Source organism: Pteropus vampyrus, unplaced genomic scaffold (assembly GCF_000151845.1).
Source record: "Pteropus vampyrus isolate Shadow unplaced genomic scaffold, Pvam_2.0 Scaffold211, whole genome shotgun sequence".
NCBI classification, from domain to species: Eukaryota; Metazoa; Chordata; class Mammalia; order Chiroptera; family Pteropodidae; genus Pteropus; species Pteropus vampyrus.
The window spans coordinates 490469-493542 of record NW_011888992.1 but is presented as its reverse complement, the minus strand read 5'-3'; the positions used below and the strand labels follow the sequence as shown (position 1 = coordinate 493542).

Sequence of the window (3074 nt, the reverse complement as noted above, 5' to 3'; positions counted from 1 at the left end):
GGGGTGCGTGGGGAGCCCACCTTGCTTTTCTCCTGCTGCAGCTCGATCTGGATGTCGGTGAGCTTGGCCCGCAGCTCCTCGTTGGCGGCCTGCAGCCCGGCGAGGACGTCCGCCTTGTCCCCCTTGCCTCTGCCGCCCGTACCCTTCTTGGACATGGTGAGGGTGGCTGAGGGGAGCCTGTCTGGGCTGGGCTGTCCGCACCAGGCAGGGGCGGGGTCTTCTCGCTGCTGCTCTGCTACATCTTCTCACTCACCTGCAGGGAAAGCACACCTGGGTGAGCAGACTGGCCTCGGCCTGAGCTCGGGCCCGGCAGGGACGGCCAGGCTCGCCTCTCACCGGCCCCGAGGACGCCAGTGCAGCCTTCCAGACAGTGCCCCGACGGGACCCCCCCTGCAAGGGCATTTACTCTTTGTCCTTTGGAATGAGAGTTTGGGGACTTAAGTAAGGCCTGACTCTCACATGTGGGGGTGGGGCAGCCGGATGGCAACGGTGGTGAACGTGGACAACCTCTCAGAACTAGTGTTTTCAAGCGTAATTTAGGTGGAAACGCAAATGGTTGATGAAGCGGACTCGCCGTCATCAGCGGTAGCGGTAGCAAGGACAGACGTTTGCGTCCCCTTGAGAACTGCTGGTCTATAATGCTGAGGAGGGGTGGGGAGTCTGACCGCAGTTCAGAAATGAAGGAGGTCGGAGGACCTGGCAGTGTGCCGAGGCGGTGCCCGCTGCAGGCCAAGGCCCCGGCGTGCCCACGCGGGCAGAGAGGGGACAGCTCTGCCCGAATCAGACGGTTTTACCCTAAACTGGCTCTTTGGGAAAAAAGGAAACTTGCTCAGGAGAGCACCTAAAAACACCAGTTACTGACGTGCTTCCTCCTAGGGGGGCAGTTTCGGAAACGCAAAGCTCACGCCTTGGTGCGTTGGTGGCAGGTGGTGCGGCTGAGTGCGTGGCTGAGACCCGGCCTCCCGGCCGCTGGGTGCGCAGCCCACAGGGCCCGCGGCCGACTCAGGGGCCAGTCGCTCAGGAAGCGGCTTGTCCATTTGCTTCTGCAGTCGTAATGCGACGGGCAATTTAGTTAGAAGGTCCTGGAACGTCCTGCTATTGAAACGGGCTTACTTTTTCAGAGTTTTCTCCATAAAGCTTAAGTATGATTTTTGTCTGTCTCGATATAGTTTATCAATATAAAATATATGTACAATTATGAAGTGGTTTTGTCAGTGAGATTTTCTAGAAAATTAATATCGTTGTAAATCTGAAACTTATGGCTCCCTGTAACTTTATCCACGGAAATATTTTTTATAGGGTTTGCTATTTCAAATGTAAGATTTCTTAAAAACACAATCTCCCGTCCCAGAAGGGCATATACCATGTCAATTTAGGGACGAGGGTCCGTGGGTCCGTGGGTGACTGGTAAGCACCAGTGAGGTGAGTATTGATGGTCCCCAAGATTGTCCCTGTGCCAATCCCAGAACCTGGGAGGTTCTGCAGATGTGACTGGGGTTAAGGACCCGCGATGGGAGGTCATCTAGATTGTCCCTGTGGCCCAGTCCAGTCACATGGTTCTAAAAGCTGCCGACAGTTCCCGGCTGAGAGGGAGAGACGCGGCCTGAGGAAGCCTTGACCTGAGGCAAAAGGAGGCGGCCACGAGGCCAAGATGGGCAGCTGAGAATGGCCCTCGGGTCACACCGGCCAAGACAATGGGGACTGCAGTCCTATGGGCTGCAGCCGCTAATCGCCCAAATGAGCAAAGACACAGACCTTAGAAGCCCCCGGAACCACCCAGAGGCACGCAGCCGGCCCACGCTCTGATCGTCACTCGGCCCCGGACTTCTGACTGAAGAACCGCAAGGTGACAGATGTGCGTGGTTTAGGGCTGGATTTGTGACATCTTGTTTGGCAGGAATGGCAGGTCTTAGCACAGCGGGGCCGGGCGCTGCGTCTGGCCACCTCCAGGATGCGAAGCCTTTGCTCGTGCACGGCCACTGGACAAAGGCTGTGTCATGTGGTCATGGGAAGTCCCCGTGAGGCCAGAGCGTGAGCGGAGAGAGAAGGCGGTGCAGCAGGCAGGACCACGGGAACGAGGCCACTGCCTCGGGCCACCTTCTGGTGCCCAACCCCACGCATGCGCCTGGTCCACGTGACGGCGGGTCCGTGCGACCACGCGGTGCTGCCATGCACGCCCCCTGTAACGGCCCAGAGGGCCAGGCAGCACCCACATCAAGACGGGCAGCTCAGGTGGCGTGGTGACCTGGTGGCCCTCGGCTAAATGTCTGTCTCTACTAAGGCCCGGCAGCGCGAGCAAACGAACAAACTCAGGGAGCGTGAAGACATTTGAGACCGAGGCGCCAGGGACGGCCGTGCGAACCGGGCCTGGGAGAAGCATGGCAGACGCGGTTCCCAACAGAGAGATAATCTCTCTGGTCTAAATCATGTAATTTTAGTAAACAGGGCGAAATATCTCAGCTGGGTAACGGAAAATGACTGCACGGCTCAGAACTGGGCCTGTGTTACCTACGAGAATAGAGCGCACTATGTTCAATGGCGACGGGACGGATATTATTCTCAAATATAATCAGGTGACTGTGAACGAAAAATCAGACTGCGGAACGTTGCGTTTCTAGCACAAAATTCTAAATGGATTAGAGAGAATTAAGGGTGAGAATCAAAGCATTCAAACTAGCCGGAGCAGCAGAAACGAGCAATTTTCAAATCCCTGGAGAGAGGCCTTTCTGGCCGTGAAGAAGATTAAAGGAAAGAGACTAACAGATTCCACAACATGAAAGTTTACGTCTTTATTACTAAAGCGTGTGGAATCAGGAATCTAGAGCAAGCTGAAACGATATTTGCCGAAAATACAACAAAAAAGTTAATATCTTTGCTATAATAAGAGATGATGAAACTTGATAATAAAAATACTATCTCACGAGATAAATGGTGAACTATCAAAAGGGAGAATTTACAAAAAAAGGAAATAAAAATGATTTTTAAAACATACAGGAAAACCTCCTCCGCCCAAGACGCGGACAATTGCAGGACGGACCCTCGCGCCCCGCAAACCTACAGCGCGGCTTCTCCTC

The 3074-nt window shown here is 54.6% G+C and overlaps 1 protein-coding gene across 1 annotated transcript in view; it reads right to left on the bottom strand.

The window, feature by feature from the left end:
• The window catches only part of JAKMIP3 (Janus kinase and microtubule interacting protein 3), a 45015-nt gene that overhangs the window by 31848 nt on the left and 10093 nt on the right, over positions 1-3074 (bottom strand). The window contains exon 3 of the mRNA XM_023538042.1: positions 21-253. Within this exon, the coding sequence (XP_023393810.1) occupies positions 21-155 (135 nt within the window). The 5' untranslated portion in view covers positions 156-253. The remainder of the gene's footprint in view (positions 1-20; positions 254-3074) is intronic.